Below are 18,318 nucleotides of genomic sequence, written 5' to 3'. Positions count from 1 at the left end.
AGTTGATGAGGGAAACGGGCCTCTGAGATTGTCGTTTCTCGGCTGTTAAGTCTATCTCGGCTGCCTTCGTCTCACTCGGGATCGTGGGGGCCAGAAAAAGTGCTGGTGGAAAGAGTTCTGTGGTGCCAGGAAAACAGAGCTGCTAACAGCTACGGCACCTTCCTCCCTCTCAGACTCCCAGATGATTTCCTGATGTGTGATGGATCGTGGGCATCGCGTTGATGATATAAAATGGCCCTCCTGGAGGGAGGGGGGAGCTGTGCATGCCTTGCTCATGGGCGTCAATGGTAAACAATACAGGCATTTATTCTTGCCAAGACTTTCCAGACTGTTCTGGAGATTTGATCTGTAGCCAGTAGTCATGCCAGCATTCAAAACAGCAAAAATGATGCAGCAAAAAATCAACATATTTCCATAAAAATCAATCTGTGGATTTACTCGTGGAAGTATTTGCAGAAATCTTTTGCGATAAATGCGACACAAATTTGCACTCTTGACCAATAGCAAGCCGTCTTGGGAGTGCTGACTTTTAAGGGAATGGAGAGCAGGAGTCTCTACAATGGAGGAAGCTATTGTAGCTTATTATCTGTGCTGAACCACCTACTTTTAGTTGACCCCCCCTTTGCTGGTATATAGACAGGTGGTATATTTAGACAGTCCTGGAAGTCGCACTAAAACAAAAATCCGCCTCTTTAGACCTGCACAAATATGAAGAATTGTAACCAAGCAGCACAGAATACACATTTGTAATCCAACGCGTCCAACCTACATACCACTCGTCATCTGGAGTTTGTCAGTGTTGCCATGACAATAAGTAAATCTTAAAGTTCGCCTACCGCAACGTCACTGAGCCAGAAACAGAATAACTTGATTTGTGACGCCTCAACTTGGTACATAAACATAAACAAAAACTTTCAAAACAAGCTAGAAAAGTGCAGGTGTTGAAAAAAAAAAAAAGAAGATGTGTTGATGCTCGCATTTCTGACAGCAGTGACAGCTGATGTAGATATGTGTAACATCCTAAAATAAAAACTGTCATCCAGAAAAAGAACCGAGAGGGGGAATCAGAATTGAAACTGAAAGTCTGGCGGACTGAAGAGAAGAGGATTCTGCTTCCTTCGGTGGACGGAGCGGACGTGAGCTGCTGTCTGGATGCTCTGCAGACCGCTGTGCTGGGGCTCCGTGCATCTGGCAAGCAGAGAGACTCCAAACGCAAATTCCACATCAGCAGTTGAGTGGGAGGCGAGAGAGCAAAGAGGCATGATGCAAAGTCTGAGAGGGCATAACTACTGTACATAATAGATATTTCTGAGGCAGTGTTTTCCCAGCATTATCTGAGCGTTATTAAGCTTATATATCATATATTTGCACTTTTTATTTGCAAATAAGCACTTATTTCTGTGAACTCTGACATGTGATTCTGAGCAATCGACTGCAAACCGTCTCAACAGAACTGACTTTTGAGCCGAACGGAGAACCATCCGATTTCATGAAACTCTGTTGTGCAGGAGTTGAAGAGCGATGTGGCACGGACTGCAGTCAGTCATGAGATGGTACAAATATGCTTCTTGAATTAACAATGTTGTCTAATAGTCTGGTTAAGCGAAAGAGAGCAAAAGTCGTCACTACGTCACCATGTTTCCATCGCCTGTTTCGTGAGGACGCAAATGAGTTTTGTCGTGCAATTTTCTGACCGAGACTAAATCATAATATAGCGTCACATAAAACGGGTAACAACAGGGCGCAAAACTGCCATTTGGCTGCGCATGCTTTTTCTTTTTCGACCACAAACTGATGCGTTGCTGAAACAATGGTATGAGTCTTCTACGAATCACCTCCTACGGTGGCTCACAGCGGACAGAAATAATGCATTGTATACCCACTTATTTTTGTATTTTCAGCCATCACTCCTATCAGCAATACTAAGATTAAACCCACCACATCACCATCTGTAATAAATATGCTTTTTGCTTTCAGTTTACCTCAAAATAAAGTGGTTTAGATAATCTGCCTACACACCGGCTTGTTTACAACCGGCCGGATCGTTTCGCCGCTCATGTTTCCTGCCCTGATGGAGTTAGTTGTCATTCAATATTTTCATAAGCGATGAAAAATGATGGCCGATGTTGCAATAAACCAGAATATTCGATTTTTTTCAATGGTATTTTTGGGGGAATAAACGTGTGGCCCTGAGACAGGCCATGGAGACAACCCAACATGTAGAGGCTTACACCTCGAGCCCGAACAGCACACCACCGCTCCATCCATCCTGCTCAGAGTGAGTCATGGACACAACAATGTGACCTTTCTGCCTCCTCAACCTGCTGGAGGGATGAAGGGGAAATGTCTCTCTCTCTCCCTCTGTGTCTGTCTCTCTATCTCTGTCTGTGTCTCTGTCCCTCTGTGTGTGTGTGTGTCTCTCTCTCTCTGTCTGTCTCTCTCTCCGTGTGTGTCTCTCTCTCACAGGAAGGACAGGAGTCTGTCTGTGTGTCTTTCTCTGTGTCTCTGTCCCTATGTGTGTGTGTCTCTCTTTCTCTCTCTGTGTCTCTCTCTCACAGGAAGGACAGGAGTCTGAGGACCTGCCAACTAGCAAGGGGAGTGCGCTGAAAGGGTCAAAGGTCATTGTTCATCCCCCTCCGTCTCCTTCCTCTAAAGCTCACTGGAGAGTACAGCCTGACCACACACACACACACACACACTTCTCTGGCTCCAAAAACAGTAGAAGAGGCTGCCAGGCCAATGTGTTAGTGTGTGTGTGTGTGTGTGTGTGTGTGTGTGTGTGTGTGTGTGTGTGTGTGTGTGTATACAGAGGAGGACGGACCGTTGTACTGGCTCACTGCAGCTGGTCGGGTTTGTTGAACTGACACCGTCAGTGTAATTATGGCTCACCTTATTCAGAGTTGCTCAGCTGGACGTCTCACTCGCTTTTATGTTTCTCTCAGTTTCCACCACGAATTTGGATGAACTTTCTAGATATTCATGTCGATATGAAACAAAAATATACTTTTTTAAACTTTAGTTTATATTAGCGAGTTTCAACCCTTTTTTAAAATTCAACAAATTCTGACAAACTGCTCAAAGCATCAGCATTAAAAACAGGAAGTAACTGTAAAGAAAAGAAAGAACACAAGCCTAAAGAGGTGACCAAGCTTTTCTACAGTATTTACGGGTCGTAAGATGCTTCATTAATTACTGAACCTCGCAGAACTTTTTGGCGGCCCTGTAAACAACTCAAGGACTTTTCAAACTCATAGGACTTTAATTTGAATTTGTAGTGACGATCTCAAGGTTTCCAACTACAGCAAATATGTCACACCGACTCGACATTTAATATTAATCAAATTGGAAACAAAATATCTAGAATTTTCAATTTCATTCACAAAAAAAAAATGGCTGAATTGATGAAGCTGTTGATATTGTTTTCTTTCTTGCATTGTTGTTGCCCTCATCTCAGTTCAGACCAGACACCCCACACCCACACACAGTCCCACCAGAGAAGTGGAAGCGTTCTTTCCTCCAGCTTGCAGTTATGATGAAGTGCGACAGTCTCTCAGGTGCAGCATCCACCCAACTAGGCACTCAAACAGGCTGTTACTGCAAACTGCCGACTCAGCACAGCCATCCCATTACACTTATCTATCGCCTTGGCTGCTGCTGCTGCTTCAGCGCACACACACACACACACACACACACACACACACACACACACACACACACACACACGAGGGCGAGTGTGTGGAAGAAAATGCACCCCGGAGTGTGAACACAGAGAATAAAATATGCTAACACAGACACACACATACAGCTTGTCTGCATGCAGCAAATACACTTCCATCACGTGCACTTGCACACGTGCATGCAGACACACACTCCACAGTTGGAGCTCGTGCTGACGGAGCATGCGAGACGGCCAAAAAGTGCAGATTGACAAAGAATAGCAGCCATTGTTATCAGTGCACTGATATTTACTCTCTCGTGGCCTTGATGCATATTCATGCGTGTGTGTGTGTGTTGCAATGAGAAGTCAAAGAGTGGTAGTAGCTCTTTCCTCAGCAGAGTTCATTTGACAAAGAGCGGCTCGTCTGTGAAAATGCCGCAGAGCACCCAACACTGGGCGGTTGCTATGACAACCAACACAAGCCCAGAGACCCGCAAACAAACAGCTTGGCTCTTAAAAACCCACGAACACGGCTCCCCAAGCGCTCTCACACACACACACACCCCACGCATCACAAGTTTACTACCACGAAAACGTCTGTGACGGTGAGAGCTCGCCCGGAGCTTAATTCAACGACTTTCAAGGGAGGGTTTGGTGGAAGTCAAGGATCTGTAGTTCAAGTAATGTTACTAAAAGCATTCTGAAACGGCCGCTGATTCAAATATCCATCGTGTTTGGGTTTTCAAAAGGATGTGTTTGTGGTATTTCGACTTGTGTGTGTAACTAAATACATTTACTTAAATATTTAAAGTACATGTTATGCATAATAGCCCCTTTTAGAGTGTTATATTATTATAGATTATATTATTGATGGATTAACTGAAGCAAATATTACTTTACTGTCCTAAATCTATTATAATGAATCATATATTTTAAACTGATCATACTGTTTGTTTTGTATGTAACGGCTCTCATACAGTAATGTTACACCCAATAACGCCGTCTCCGCTCACGGCGGCGGCGGCGGCGCGGACACAGTAGCACAAACCTCCAGTTCCCCCTCAGGAAAACACTGTTAGCTCTGTCAGCACTGTTTGCACCGTTAGCGCTGTTAGCATCGTTAGCTGCGAGTACATTTTGATAATACTTTTTACATTGTATTACTTCATTTCAAGGAATCCACCACCACTGAAAACAAAGTACTCTTCATTTTATTTTTCTCACATCTGAGGATTTTCAAGCTTCAGCATGTTTTATCTCCTCCGTTAAGCTTCCTTATTTGGTGGCAAATGTCTAACTGAACATGACACAGGTTAATAAGAAGATGAAGCACTTCTGCTGATCTCACAACACACAAAGTGGATGCAAATCCATGTGCAGATATTATTCAAATAGAGCCCAGGCATCAAGGAACAAGTCATTTAAAAGTCCAGTGTGAGCATGTATCTCCCCGGTTTAAAGTGCGAGTGTCCCGCTGCACAAAGGCCAGTCTGTAGAGAGCCCTGTTCTCTGTACTGCAAGTGTCCAAACCGACGCTCCAGCTCGGCTTTATGGTCCTTAACAAACATGGAGCACTATATAGACCTGAAGTTCTACTTCAATATTATCAGCCCAATGTAGATTGTTGGCTGCAAGGGAAATCAAGTAAAGTAAATTCTAAAGACAGCACGTCGATTAGAAAGTTGTTTATTAGATGTAATAAATGAAACTTTACAACAGAACCTTATTTAAAAAGATGGACAGATGGATCTGCACAAAACAAAGAGAAAAGGAATTTATTTTTTCCCTTAACTGGAATAAAGCGACTCAGCAGAGCCGTAACTCCTGAGTCATGAAACAGTCAGATGCCAATCTAAACAGTATGATGGGAAGTACAGTGGCATATTCACCCGAGTCATAACACAGTAGTCATGAGTCAGCGCCAGCTCGGTTTGCCCACAGTGGTCGTGTGATGGGAAGTGTGCGGCCCGGTCGAGGTGCCGCGTTGTGCCGGAGCAGCGTTTTTTCACTGCTGACCGTCACCTGACTCAAGAGAAATGCTGAGCTGGGAGGAGCGACGCTGCCCTGGAACAAAGCACGCTTTCAACACATTTACACACCGAGTGTACCAACTGTTAACGCATGTGCTACATTTCCATCCACCAGGATAGACATTATCAGGAGCACAGAAGCAATATTTTCTGTTAAAAACAAATACACTTCCTGTATCATGGAAAAAGATAATTAATTCTGATGGTGTCCATAAACTTACTGAAAAGATATTCTACGTTTTCTATATCCAAGTACTCGGACCTTTTACTGAAGTAAAAGTGTAAAAAAGAAAATACTAAGTAAAATCCTGCATTCAAATCTTCCTTCAGTAAAATAATTGCCGTCAAAACAGACGCAGAAAGGCCCATTTCAGATGAATGCATATTTTATTATAATAACTGATGAATTAATGTGTTCATTTCTTTAATGTTGAAGCTGCTAAAAAGGTGGAGCTCATTCTATATTCTGACCAGAACACAGAGGTCTGTTGGTGCCCAGTTTAGATGTGGTATCTCGTCTCTGGCAGTCTGTTTACAGACAAAGTGTTTCACATCAGTTTGTGTTAAATGGTTACCATCAGCGTAGGAGGGCGTTTTATGTGCCTAAGCTATGTTTTCTAGCTCAAATGTAGAAAATGGATTGTTTTTCATATTTGCGTTGACATTGTTGGACTTTTCTTGAGGAGGTGTATTGTATTCGTTCTCCCTCTCTATCATTATGTTGTTGCTCCAGCTCGTTATGTCTGCCGTGCCTTGTAAGCCCGTGTGAGCTGAGCACCTTTTGGGGATTGTTGCTTTGGCCTCAGAGTTGCTTATACGTGGAGATCCAAACACCAAAAAAAATTCATCTTCCCGATCATCAGTTCCACATGCGAGTCAAAGAGAGAAGCGGTAACATTTTCAGTTCAGCAAATAAACGTCGCATGAAAGTCGGTTTTCAGGAGAGACGAGCATCTAGGTGTCACATCAACTGAAACCTTCATCACGAGGTACCGTGGCCATTTTACTTCCTCTGACCTCAACGTGAAATTAGTTTCACAGAATTATCATGGTGTTCCTACTTCCTGCTAGAAAAAAAAAGGATCTGCAAGAGAACTGGAAATACACTGAATGAGTCACTACATATGCTCTATGCCCAACACCACTGGCCATATCAACACACAGAGAAACAGTAGACCAATCAGAGCCTTGTATGCAGGATTAAGAATAGGGATGCTATATTTCTACAGTCCGCTATGTATCTAGCTGCATCCACAAAGAGTGGTGACAATCAAACGTGGATGAGATTGATAAGATCGACACAGCTGTAGAGGTTGTTCTAGAGATCCACTGTCTGAGTTGTGTTAGACTGCTGATGAAAAAACGCAACATTTCCTGATTTAGCTGCTTCATTAATTCAATAAAAGCATTTTTAAAAAATAAAAAAACGGTGAAGAATTTAAAGGAAAATAAATATGTTCATCAACGAGTTAGCGAAGTTTTGTTAGCGGCTATTCTTCAATAAAACAAGTATACTAATACGAAATATACCATAAGACACCAATACTGCAGGAAGGAAATTAAGCCTAACAAATAACGGGGGGCTTTTATTGTGAAAAATCGAAAGGAAATTAAATGTATTTATCTGCCGTTTTACAGCCACTTCTTTGACACCAAAATATATCCGATCACTATCCGATCAGGTTAAACTGAAGTGTGGACACACATGAAGACACAGCTGAGTTCTGATCTGGCGCACCTGATCACAAAAGTCACTTTGAAAAGACAATTGTAGCCAAAAATAGAAAAATAATATAGAAAAATAACTCCTGAATCAGCATTTGCTAACCGATTGGTTAAAGTGCAGCAAAAAGCTGTTCTGCTTCTAGAAATATGGTCTAGATGCAGAGATCAAACTCTGACGAAGAAATGATCGTATGTTGCTTTTGTGCAAACTGATTCATGCAGAGTCTCAATATATTTTAGAGTGCCATCACATTCAGGAGTAACGTTTTCAAGGAAAACAAGCAGCGGTGCTTTTTCACACAGCAAAGGCCATTTAATGGGCGAGACCATTGTTTAAAGCATCATTTACATTGATATTGAGAAGAGATGCTGGAGGATCTGTCCAAGTTCAGCTCTGCGAATGAATGATCGATGGATCTAATGTTTGTGTTGCAGTAATTAGTCGGAGCAGCACATTACTTCTTTTCTTCTGAAAGAAGAACCACCTCAGCTGGACCGCTTCCTTGGGGAAACCCTGTGCAGCTTGGACTATTTTAGGTAAGTGGAATATTCCAATATTCATGCTAATCAACAATAGAGACCATGTTGCAGGGTGTCGAAGGTGCACAGTTGCAGCTTCACCCAAATATGATCTGAGCTACATAGTGACATAACTTTTAAGGTTGTGAAAGGGGAACTGTATTTTGTGCTGTGCGAAGAAAAATCTTGCAGGCATCTGTGTTTGTTCTCTGGCTTCTCTGGGCTGGCTCAGTGGAAGGTCACAGAGGTTGTAATTAAGACTTGCGAGAAGGAAGCTCTTGGGCAAAGTCATGAAGAATCGAAGAAGAAGAGCTCTCTGTCGAGCTCATCGCAGCCTTTCTGAGTGAACCACAGCTACAAACGAGCGGCTAAACCGGCTGCTTTGGCATTGCTGCAGTTTGTACCCCACCAGTTTGTGTCCGTCCACCAGCTGCAGCACCTGCCAGCACTTCACACAGCTCAAACCACTCGGCCACCCCGCCGCTCTGCCAAGGGCTCTCCACCACAACAAGCAGCAGGCCGCCTCTGCACCTTGTGCCGGGTTACCAGGGCTGGGGGCGGTCCGAGGGGAGGTGTCTGTTACAACTTGTAACGAGATCTGCCACGAGCACTTCACGCTGTTGTTTACCGTCGCAAATCAAGTGACGTCGGGAGCGTGCTGACTAATCCTGCAGCTATGAAACAAAGTAGTGCAAAGGAAAAGAGATGTAGGTCAGCATCTTCTGCAGAGTTGAACTGTGCGGACCGTCTCACAAACAGCACGGAGCCATTGGCACGCGATGCAACTTGCCTTCAGGGAGTCAGACTCCAACTGATCATGAGCGCAGACGGAATCGGGCGATCGATAGCAGCCTCTGATTGAAAGTCAGACGTTCAATACTTGTCCCACTTTAGAAAAGTGGAAGAGTGCAGCAGAACAAATAGCCTCTGGCCTCGGAGTCCATCCGAACACAAGGACTCAAGGACTCACCAACACAAATTGATCTATTTCCAACATTATCATCATTCATTTGGCTGCATCTCCTTTCTGTGCACTCTGTGGCTTTAATCGTCCTTCTACTCACTCCTCGCCTGCAATATAGGCCACCTAGGAAGCTGATTCACCACATTGAATTTAACTCCCTCTGAATTAGACTTAATTGCCTGCAGTTTAAATAAAAACCCCAAGAACCATCCTGTCTTTATTGTTCAAATGCTGCAATTACCTATTTATTACACACTGAGCAAATAATAGTGACGCACCACACTGTGCGCAGTGGAAGACGGGCGGCTTCCTAATAAGGCTGGAGGGAGATTTCAACGCTGAAGCAAGGAAAACACTTTTTCCTTACATCCATCGCCGCCCACTCAGTCACATTGGGCAGACGGGGGGCAGAGAGACGGAGAGAAAGAGCAAAAAGAAAGGTAAGAGTGGGGGGGAAACTGATGAGAGAGGAACAATCTCTGGCATAGGAAACATTTTTAGTACTTTTGTTTTAACAGGTCTTAATGTTTTTCACTAATTTACATAACATAACAGCGTTTTAAGCTCCACTTAGTCTGTGTCATGAAAGCTCTCACAGTTCCACTCTCCAAGAGTCGACTTAACTCGTCCGGAGGAGGGGGAAGAACTCCTGCGCCGCATGGGAAGTGATGCATTGATAAGTTTCCGGCATAAGCAGCGGCTGATTTTGGATAAACAGCAGAAGAAGAGCTGGGTAATTAGTGTGAGCGGTGACGACCACCACGGCAAAGAGAAGTCAAACTTCATCAAGAGAAAATACAAGAAACTGTTTGGATTTTGATCTCACAGATTTCCACTTTAAAAAAAGTCCTCTCTCGCTGACGGACACTAAATAAATATGTCCAAACGTTGGCATCACTTCTTGTTGAAACATAATGTCTTGTTTTCTTTTTCCTTTGATGTTTGGGAAATGGGCTTAATTGCTTTCTCTCAGAGATTTAGATAATAAAAACAACAACACTCTCATATCTGTTCGTTGAATATGAAGCCGCAGCCAGCAGCAGGTTAGCTTAGCTTAGCATAAAGACTGAAAACGGATGGAAGCAGCTAGCATACCTCTATCCAAAGGTAACTAAAAAAAGTAAATCAAACTACTAGCATCTCTTAAGTTCACTAAATAATACATTATATGTTGTTTGCTTAATCAGTGTAAAAATAACAATTAGCTGTTTAGGCTAGCTGTTTTCCTCTGTTTCCTTTAAGCTAAGCTAAGCAGCTGCTGGTTTTAGCCTTATATCTAACAGACAGACTGGTATGGATGCCTTAAGTTTCTGTTGACTGGGCTATTAGTAAAGTTATGTCATTACTTTTAATATGCAAGAGTAATGGATTACATTGTTAACAGAGCAGGTATGTTGCAGGAGAGAAACACCCTGAAGCAACTTTAGAGTAAAGAGTCATTCGATAGCTCGGTGATGATAAATTATTGACTCCCGGTTGACAACGTGACAAAGGATGGCCTCCTGAACACGCTCTCTTTGTGCAGCGACCTGAAAGCTCCTCTGTCTGAACCTCTTCTTCCACTCACTGCCCCCTCTCCCCTCTCCTCTCGCCCCTCTCCTCTCTCCTCTCTCCCTCTCCTCTCTCCCTCTCCCTCCTCGGAGCTCCACCCACACAGCTACTGAATGGAAAGGTGTGCCTGTTGCCTGCCCGTATCCGTTTACTCAAACCTACATGAGACGCGCCGCAGCTGCTCCTGTGAGGAGGCTTAGAGCTAATACACTCACATGTTCATAGACCCTCCGACTACAGAGCGAGCCCCCCCTCCGGCTTTAAAGAGAGGCTTCGCAGCGAGCGCATGCACTTGAGAATGCATGTGGCTTGATTAATAGCATTAGCGGAGGAAAGACCCGGCTACATCCTTCCCATGTGGTGCAGGAAAATTCCTTGGGAACATGCAGACAGATCCGTCTATAAACCCCCTCTGGGTCGTATGCGATTGAAGACATGTGACCATAAGTGTGTAGCGGTTCCAGATATGTTCGAGCATTATTAAGCAGGTTTTTTTTTTTTTGCACAACACTCTTTGCTCCACAGGAAATGCACCTTGACCCCAAATCCCATGGTGGATGTAGAATCCAAAAAAAACCTCCCCTTCTGGAGTCTCAAATCTGCCACCAAGCAAATATAAAACTCCAGCGTGTGCAGGATGAATTGTTCATTATGAGACGATGATGCAACGCAGTCAAACGTATCCAAACCCCGAACTAAATTTCATCGCACTATTGGCCTGCTTTAATGACCTATAACTGGGAGCTGATTTCTGTATACGTTTCTAAATTTGGAGCTCGAGCCTGAGAAAATAAGCTATGCAAGAACTTTTCAAACCGCGAATTCTAAAAAAGAAAAAAAACAGATGCTTTGTGCAGCTTGATGAGGAAGAATTAGCTTTCACCTTCCCCAAACAAATAGAAGGGGAAACTATTCAGAACTGTAACTTAAGCGGGAAAATGCTTTCCAGACCGAGAATGGATGAGGAGTTCAACCTTCTCTCTCCGGACATTAAGGTTACAGCTGGGACTTGCTTTCTTAGTCATTGGCACTGAAACAAGTATTTAAACCCAAAAAAGAGTGGTGGCGCAAAACTCTGAGGAGATGCAGTTTACCAATATTCAAAGAGAACAAGAATGGAAACTTGTGTCATGGATGTGAAACTTGTTGCACTCGACTATTGAATTGCTAAAGATGAAAAACAACCTGTAGGATAAGTGTTTTGGGAAATCCTAAGCTGCCTTCCCATTGACTTTTCTTGAGTAAACACTGCCACCAGCTCTCAAACTAGAAACCCTCAGCGGAGGACATTATCCCTCTCCGAGATGTGGAGTCGTGTAAGGTAAGAGTCATTAGACACAGGTCAGTATCTTCTGGGACTCCATACATCAAGCCAGGAGCTTCAGGCTATAAAGAGACGGTTTCCTCCCGATTGAAAGCTTCTCACTCACATAACAAGATGTTTCGGTTAGTAATGAAACGTGCTCGATCGGAACCCCGGTCGTGTTCAGGCAGGGTTGAATTATTGACGGACAGAAAACGAAGAAGGGATAGGATGAGGGCAAAAGTGGTTCGAAAAGTGAGCTGGACTCAGGTTCGAATCCCAACTGGGACCAATGTAGCAAGGAAAACCCGTTCAAGTGCTCCGGTCACCCCATTTTCATCAGCCATTAAATTTGAGTCTTGATGATGGGCTTATCCTTAATTAATCATGTTAAAATGCTCAGTTCTGATTGGTGTTATTTCATTTTAAAGTTTACTTGGCTTCCATGTTTAATAAAATAATACATTTCCATCCAAAACATGAACATTTATCGTTGATTACAAACTTTTATAAGCTAGTCTAAGTCCACAACGGTGTCAACTAAATGCTGATTTAAGACAATCTGCATCTTCATTGTACGATTGCTGAATTTCAAATCGTTGGACTCCAACTCTAATCCCCCCCCCCCTCCCTCCCTCCCTTGGCTGAGCTGTGAGCACAAGCATAAAACTTCCTCTGATGGGACGAGTGGATGGCTGGATGCTCCTGGGCCCTCTCAGCTGTGGTGTCAGCCCGTGACCCCATCAATCAGGACAAACGAGACGGGGCCCTGACAGCGTGACCGGGGCAGGACGATCGGTTCGCCAGGGAGCTCCTGTTGGGATTTATAGCCCGGCTGCGTTAACCACGACAGCGAGCGGACACCGGATTATCAGCACTCGAGACTTCTATTAAGATATCTTTCAGTTTTCTTACTTCTTACTATTTCACAGACAACATCAGCCGCCCTGACAGATGACTAGGAGTGAGAAATGAATACCGAGTCGTCTCCGGCCGAGACACAGACAGAAAGTTTCTCATTTCCCTGAAGCGTCTTGCTCAGACAGAGGAGGCATCTGAGACACAAGGCTGCTTCACGTTCTCACTTTTCCTTAAAGGAATACGTTGACTTTTTTTTTTTAAATACGCTCATTCACTCTCCTGTCGAGAGTTAGACATTGTACGCTGAATATAAGGTCACAGCCAGCAACATATACTCGTACTGAAGGTTTCTACGATATCACACCAAAAATGATTTTGTTATTCCGAATACGTTTTCCTACAAATGTCCAGCAACACGGGCGATCATAGGCAACAAACTATGTGACAATTAAGTCAACATTTACTTTGGGGTTTCACACGGGACACGTACAGCTGTCTCCTGGGTGAAAGTCTTGGGTTTTTAGACCCACCAAGTTTTCACTGTTTAAACTCTTAAAACTGAGGATGTCTTTTCAAAACTGTAACTCTAATACGTAATATTAAATAGAAACATCTCTGAATATTGTCAGGGGGGTTTTCAGCAAATTAGGGAAGAGGAAGCGTTTTCTGCCGCATTAAACATTTTTCTCAACATTCCCAGGAGATCTGAACTGATGACCTGCAGATCACCAAACTGCTTGTATCATCAATACATGTCCAAGATTCAATTTTAGTGACTTAAAATAAATAATGTGAGTTTAATAAAGGGCTCAAGATAATAATGGAAAACATCACATGAAAAAACAGCCAGACAGTTCATTGAAAATGGGGGGGGGGGGGGGTGACACACTCTTCCGCACGCTCATGTTTTATGTAGTGAAAAGAAGCAACATTTCAGCACATAACGCCTTTATCAGGGTGGAGAGCAGAGCCACCTGCCACAGAGAGAGACAGACAGAGAGAGAGAGAGACACAGAGAGAGAGAGAGAGAGAGACACAGAGAGAGACAGACAGAGAGAGAGAGAGACACAGACAGAGAGAGAGAGAGACACAGAGAGAGAGAGAGAGACACAGAGAGAGACAGACAGAGAGAGAGAGAGACACAGAGAGAGAGACACACAGAGAGAGACAGAGAGAGAGAGAGACAGAGGGGAGAGAGAGAGACAGAGGGGAGAGAGAGAGACAGAGGGGAGATTCACTCTTTCCACATTCCCTGCTTTGTCAAAGCCGCTCTGTGACGCTCTTCTTCTTTTGTTAAGAGAGAGCTGCACAAGGTGCATCATGGGAACAGAGGAATCTGATGACGGGAAGCATTTTGTGAGGTGGCAGGAGCTGACATTACACATCCTATTATGCAATTCAGTAAACAGCTGCCGTCACACACTCGTTCATGCGTTGAGTCGTTAAAAGGTTCCGAACAGTTTGTCTTCCTTCCTGGATATGAATATGTACGCAGATACAGTAAGTGGTATTTTCTCACTTTAGATGTCGGTCACTCAGGATGCTCAGTTTGGACGCATGCGGCCAGAGACAGCCCCGCCCAAAGGGAGCGCTGATTAGTCAAAGTGGGGAGTGTTAAGTGTTGACAAGGCTGATGACGGAGTCGCTTAGTGGACACTTCCTGCTCATCGGTCACACAAAAACACAAGTTCCTGCACAGCCTTCTCTAGTCTTGCGTCACAATTCCTTGAAATGTATTGACCAGCACACTTCTGCTGGGCGTTGGCCCAGACCTTGATTGGTTTCCAATAAAAGAAAAATGACTGTTATTTCATAATTTTGCTTCTTTTTTATTTTTTTTCTCCACTTAGTGTGTCAGAGAGAGACTCAGAAAAGAGGTCCGGACCACGTCTGTCACAACTGATTCATTTGAGACTCAAAGGCACGAAAAGGGGGACAAAAAGTTTTTTGGGGAAAAAAAACAACAAATGATCAGACTGATGAGGAGCGAGTGGATCTTATCTGTGACCTGACTCGCACAGTCTGAGCAGGGGAATGTGGGTGTGTGTTGGGAGTGTTTGGGAACACAGGGGCTGGGGTGTGATGGGAAGTGGGAGGTTCACAGGCAGGGCCTGATCGAAGGTGCTGCAGCATATATCCTTATAAGGACAAACCTGGACAAACTAGCCACGGCAGCTAACACCTGAACTCCACCTTCCAGCTGTGAAAACAGAAAGAAATGTATAGAGACTACGTGTGTGTTTGTTTAACAGAGGTGTGATGTGACTAATACATAAACAAAATCCCCTGTTTGTTTCGGTGGAACTATGTGTGAGCTGCAGCTTTACATAACATCTGGCGGAGTGTACCTGAGACACCTGGATCTGCAAAGACATTCAGATTCCAAGATAAGAGGATGCCAGCGCCTCTATGCCTGGGGGTCAGGTTAAGACTTGCACCAAAAATATTTGAAACACCCTCTGACATGCCGGGGTTGCGTGCGTCAAAGTGAATTGCAAAATGGAGCCAAGCAAAAAGTCCTCACCTGTGCAATTTGTACTTCTCGGTTAGTTTCTTTTTTCCCCATTATTTTCATTCTTTGACAGTCTAGTTCATCTCTTGGTTAAAACAGGTTTACTTTGGTGATCAAATATTTGGTTGCTTCTTGACAAACAACCTAATAGTCTTAAGGCTACAAGTAAAGCAACACACACAGAAGCCAACCGAACCAACCGACTCTAAGGAAGCGCCTCAAAGAAGCTGGTTGATTCATTTAAACATGTCAGAATTTAAAATATCTACATGATAATTATGCTTCTCTTGATTGGAAACAATCAGCAAACATGAAAAGGCTTCTAGGTCATCTGCTCATCAGCAGCAAGAAGCTGATTGCTGATGCTTGGAGGCATATGGACGAGTGTGTGTGTAGAGCTCCACTGGCCCTGTGGCTGTGTGTGTGTGTGTGTGTGTGTGTGTGTGTGTCTTCCCTCTCAGACTCTGAATGTGTTGTCTCGTCAGATCTCAACATAAACACTTATCGCTGCTCTCTGTGGAGAGAAACATGAATAAAACATCCCCCGCTCTCTGCAGGATGGTGAGATCAAAGGGGGTCATCAGAGGAAAGTATTTCACTCATGATGGAAGGTCTGTGATCCAGGCTGGAGGGGAAGTGTGAGCTAAACTATCAGGTGTCACGTGCACACTTTTCTCTTCACAGCATGAAGAGTTTAAGGCACTGCCCAGCCTGCTGTCCACACCTGACATCAGCGCTGCATACCTTTCCCTTTATTTCCTTTCAGTTCGCCTTCGACCGGTAGCAGCCTGCCGATGACATAATCCAGGAAACTAGGAGCTGAGAGCTTGCAGAGCAAAGGGAGAAATTTGTAGGGGGGGGGAAGTTTTCCAACGGCAGCGAGAGGGGCTGATTATTACCATTTTTGGGCACGCTTGCTCCCATGCAAGCCCAGCCCAAACCGCAGCGCATACTCAGATTCCACAGCGCTTTTCTTCCCCGTTTTTTTTTTTTTGTTTTTCAAAAGCGCAGGACAAACGTTTGGAGAGCAAGGGAGGGGAAAAAGTAACACCCCTTTCTCGAAACAGACCATTCATACTCTGTCTGGAAACACACAAAAAGAGCAGCAGCTGTTGGACGCGTGTAGGTGATTTGGGCTCGTAAAGGACAATGTATGGATGTCCTTCAGCGCTTTGTTATAAAGATGACCCGTTGGCGCGCCGGGTTATGGAGCTGGTATTCATCCAGTGGGGGAAATGAACGCGGTAATATGTTCAGAGATTAAAGAAGAATCAACTAACTCCAGACTGTAGCCATGATACATCAAACAACCTCCCAAATTAAAAACACACATTAAACATGTATGCAGACTCCGCGCGTAAATGCGCCAAAACAGCCAAATAAAGGAGACGTAAAATAAGTTATTGTGGGTTTAACCCCCTCCCCACACACCCAAACACACACTCCAATCCCCCGGTTGCGAAGCATGGCCTAATCCACGTCGCATCATGAGCCAGATGACAGGAGGGGCCAGTCCCACACCATATGCAGTCAAGCGCATGGCTGACATCTGTTGCGCTGGAAAAGGTGGGCGTCCAGTCCAGTTTTTAGTCGTTTTTCTGACCCCCTCTTTTTTTTGTTACACCTCCCCCCCCCCCTTTATTCTCCTCTGTCCCTCCTGCTGCAGGCTATTTCATAACGCTACACAGGATATGAGTGCGAGATCTGGGGGCGAGAAAAAGTTTTGAGCTCACCAGATAAAAAGTAGCTGAGAAACCCCAACAGGTGATCTCCAAAGCGATAATGACCTGAATCATTAAAGCTAAGAACCAGCCGGTTTGCTGCCTCTGAACTCATCAATCTGCGGCCAAAGTGATCACTTGTAATCAATGTACGATAATAATATTAATCAGCTCCATCGTTAGTATCAGCATCGCAAGCAACAGCCGCACTTCCGCACCTTTACACCGGAGGTAGAAGGAAGTCAGTCTCACCTTTCTCTGCTGCTTCTCCCATGCAGGATCCAGGAGGAGATCCCGATCCCAGGCATCTTCCTGGTGCATGTAATCAATTTCGTCATCATCATACTGCTCCATGTTATACATGTATCTCTAAAGCTTTAATATAATATATATATAGACGCTCTCTGCTTCTGTTTTAAGCTGTGTCCACCCGGTCCTCGGCGCGGAGATGTTTTGCAGCGGTATATCAGCTCGGTCTACTCTCCGCCACGCATTCAAGACGGTGTGTGGATGAAATTAACGGTCCACCCCCGGCCTCTCGCTCGCTCTCGCTCTCTTTCTCTCTCTCTCTCTCTCTCACCCTCCAACTCTGCCTCTTTTCTCTCTCTATCTGCTCTAGTTTTCGCCCAGCAGCAGTGCTCCGCGGTGGGTAAGCAGGTTCTAGCGGAGAGGAGCGACGGACGCAAAAACTTTGCTTCAGACAAATGGAAGCGATAACCGACCGAGGGATCTGATTGGACGCCGCGCGGGCGCACATGAACCGCCTTCCATGCGTGGATTGGCTGGTTCGGCTGTCAGTGCGCAGGCTTAATATCCAAGGCTGCCTGCTTAGGCTGATCCGAGGATACTGTAACGCGTTACTTACGCGGTGTAAGTAAATCTCTTAAAGTTTTTAAGAACAAACAAAAAGAAAAATAATGTTAATGTTTGGTGTTTTTTTTTAAGTTGAGGAGTTGTTGTTCTTTACTTTAGTAAAAATAACATTTACTCAAGTACTGTAGGTTACTGTTGAGAGTAATGTATACTAGGCTATATTTATGGGTAACAATTATTGACGCATCAATGTGTACTTTGCTTTAGCCGATATACCTTCATCTGCTGGGTGAAGTGAAGTTTTGTCTTAATCTAAAATATTACATCATACATTTGTTATATTTTGTACCATTAATCGAAACATATTGCAAGTAACTACAGCTATAACATAAAGGTACTGGAGTAATCTGAAATGTAGTGGAGTAGAAGTTGCAGAAAATGTATTCAAGTAAAGTACAAGTACTTCAAAATTGTACTTGTGTTTCTTTCCAACACTGGGGGTCAGATAAATCTCTGGAAAGTGACGAAGTACATTTACTCACAAAGTGCACTTACGTACAATTTTGAGATACTTGGAATGTATTTGAGTATTTTAATAGTATGCTACTTATACCACACTAAATGTCAAAAGCAAATATTGTACTTACTACTCCACTACATT

At 44.0% G+C, this 18,318-nt stretch overlaps 1 protein-coding gene across 3 annotated transcripts in view; it reads right to left on the bottom strand.

The window, feature by feature from the left end:
* Window positions 1-17,537, bottom strand: part of actn1 (actinin, alpha 1) — a 49,771-nt gene extending 32,234 nt beyond the window's left edge. For 2 of the 3 annotated variants that reach the window (XM_076107776.1, XM_076107774.1), the window contains exon 1: window positions 17,097-17,537. In XM_076107776.1, coding sequence (XP_075963891.1) covers window positions 17,097-17,207 — 111 coding nt within the window. In that variant the 5' untranslated portion in view covers window positions 17,208-17,537. The remainder of the gene's footprint in view (window positions 1-17,096) is intronic. The other variant, XM_076107775.1, reaches the window with a different exon arrangement.
* Window positions 17,538-18,318: the final 781 nt, after the last annotated feature.

Source organism: Anarhichas minor, unplaced genomic scaffold (assembly GCF_050575085.1).
Source record: "Anarhichas minor isolate MPS153535 unplaced genomic scaffold, ASM5057508v1 ptg000040l, whole genome shotgun sequence".
NCBI lineage: Eukaryota > Metazoa > Chordata > Actinopteri > Perciformes > Anarhichadidae > Anarhichas > Anarhichas minor.
This window is presented reverse-complemented; position numbering and strand designations above follow the sequence as displayed.